Below are 1,248 nucleotides of genomic sequence, written 5' to 3'. Positions count from 1 at the left end.
GGGATATATCGAATCGTGACCCCTCTGTCATGATATGTATCGTATCGCTGAATTCTTACCAATACACAGCCCTACATTACATTAAATACTAGTTACAGTTACAAAAAATATGACTGCTGAAGTAAAAAATTCAGATTATTAGCTTTAAAAAGAGACCAAGCTTGTGAATTTRCTCTAAAGGGTTCAGGAGCAATTTGTGTGTACTTTKTAAGGCATTTTRTGGTATTTTAGGCCTGCAGGTTAAGGGGTTATTTTGTTCTGCTGAGGTTAAATAGTAAATAAAAAAAACCATGTGACTGTTTTCCAGGTTGAAGGGGCGTCCGGAATGTATCACATCCATGTCTGCGGTTCAGTGGAAGAGCAGGCCTGCACTCAGAGCGCCATTTGTCTGGTGTCTGGTTCTGGTTCTGACAAATCCGCATCATCGTTCGGCATCAGTAAAGTCATGGCGATGGACTACAAACACGAAGAGGAGGCGGTGCTGATGCAGTATGGTGGAGGAGACCCCTGCCCTCCAGGTCTGGTTTTACTTTCAGGCATCAGCTTGTGATGTGTTTGTGGTCTGCAGGTTGAAAAAAATAAACTCCTGTGGGACAACCTTATATTAGAACAGAAGAAAAACAATTTAGTTAAAGGAGCCATTTTTTTGGTATGTGTGTTTTTAGTGACGGTTGATGAAAAGGCGTGTGTGTTCCCTTTCACCTTCCTGAAGAAGTCGTACACAGAGTGCACCACAGAGGGAAGGATCGACGGCAGGAAGTGGTGCGCCACCACCTCTAACTACGACGTGGACAGGAAGGGGGGATTGTGCAGTGAAGGTCTGATACCTCTGCTTTCAAAACTTTACTAAGCTGATGTGCACCTTAAAGCTTTTAGCTACTGTTGTTCTCTTTTTAGCTATTAATATCTTTCTTTTAGCTAGTATACTGCTTTTACGTAGTGGTTTGTTTCTCTTAGCTTTTAGTTAGTGTTTAGCTATTTTCATATAGCTTTTTGCTGCTCTTAGCTAGAGTTTTACTATTTTTTGTTAGTTTTCTTTTTTGTTACTTTTAGCATCCTGTAACCATTTTGCTACAATTTTTTTTAGCTTAAAGCTAGCTTTTCGCTAGTTTGTTTTTAACTATTTTATGGATTAGATGAGCTTTTAGCTATCCTTTGCAGCATTTGGCTAGCATTTTACTGCTTTATATTGTTTCTTTTAGCTAGTGTTTTCCAATTTTTAGCTAAACTTTTGCTACTCTTAGCTTA

General features: G+C 39.3%; 1 protein-coding gene across 1 annotated transcript in view; it reads left to right on the top strand.

Annotated features, from left to right (window-relative positions):
• Positions 1 to 1,248, top strand: part of igf2r (insulin-like growth factor 2 receptor) — a gene marked incomplete at its 5' end in the record, with an annotated part of 61,258 nt that overhangs the window by 45,684 nt on the left and 14,326 nt on the right. Inside the window, 2 exon segments of the mRNA XM_014033569.1 lie at positions 308 to 518; positions 666 to 818. Of these exon segments, the coding sequence (XP_013889023.1) occupies positions 308 to 518; positions 666 to 818 (364 nt within the window).

The sequence above is a fragment of the Austrofundulus limnaeus genome, unplaced genomic scaffold (genome assembly GCF_001266775.1).
Source record: "Austrofundulus limnaeus strain Quisiro unplaced genomic scaffold, Austrofundulus_limnaeus-1.0 Scaffold1773, whole genome shotgun sequence".
Classification (NCBI taxonomy): domain Eukaryota; kingdom Metazoa; phylum Chordata; class Actinopteri; order Cyprinodontiformes; family Rivulidae; genus Austrofundulus; species Austrofundulus limnaeus.
Note: the sequence above shows the minus strand (reverse complement) of the source record. Positions and strands in the feature narration are given on the sequence as shown.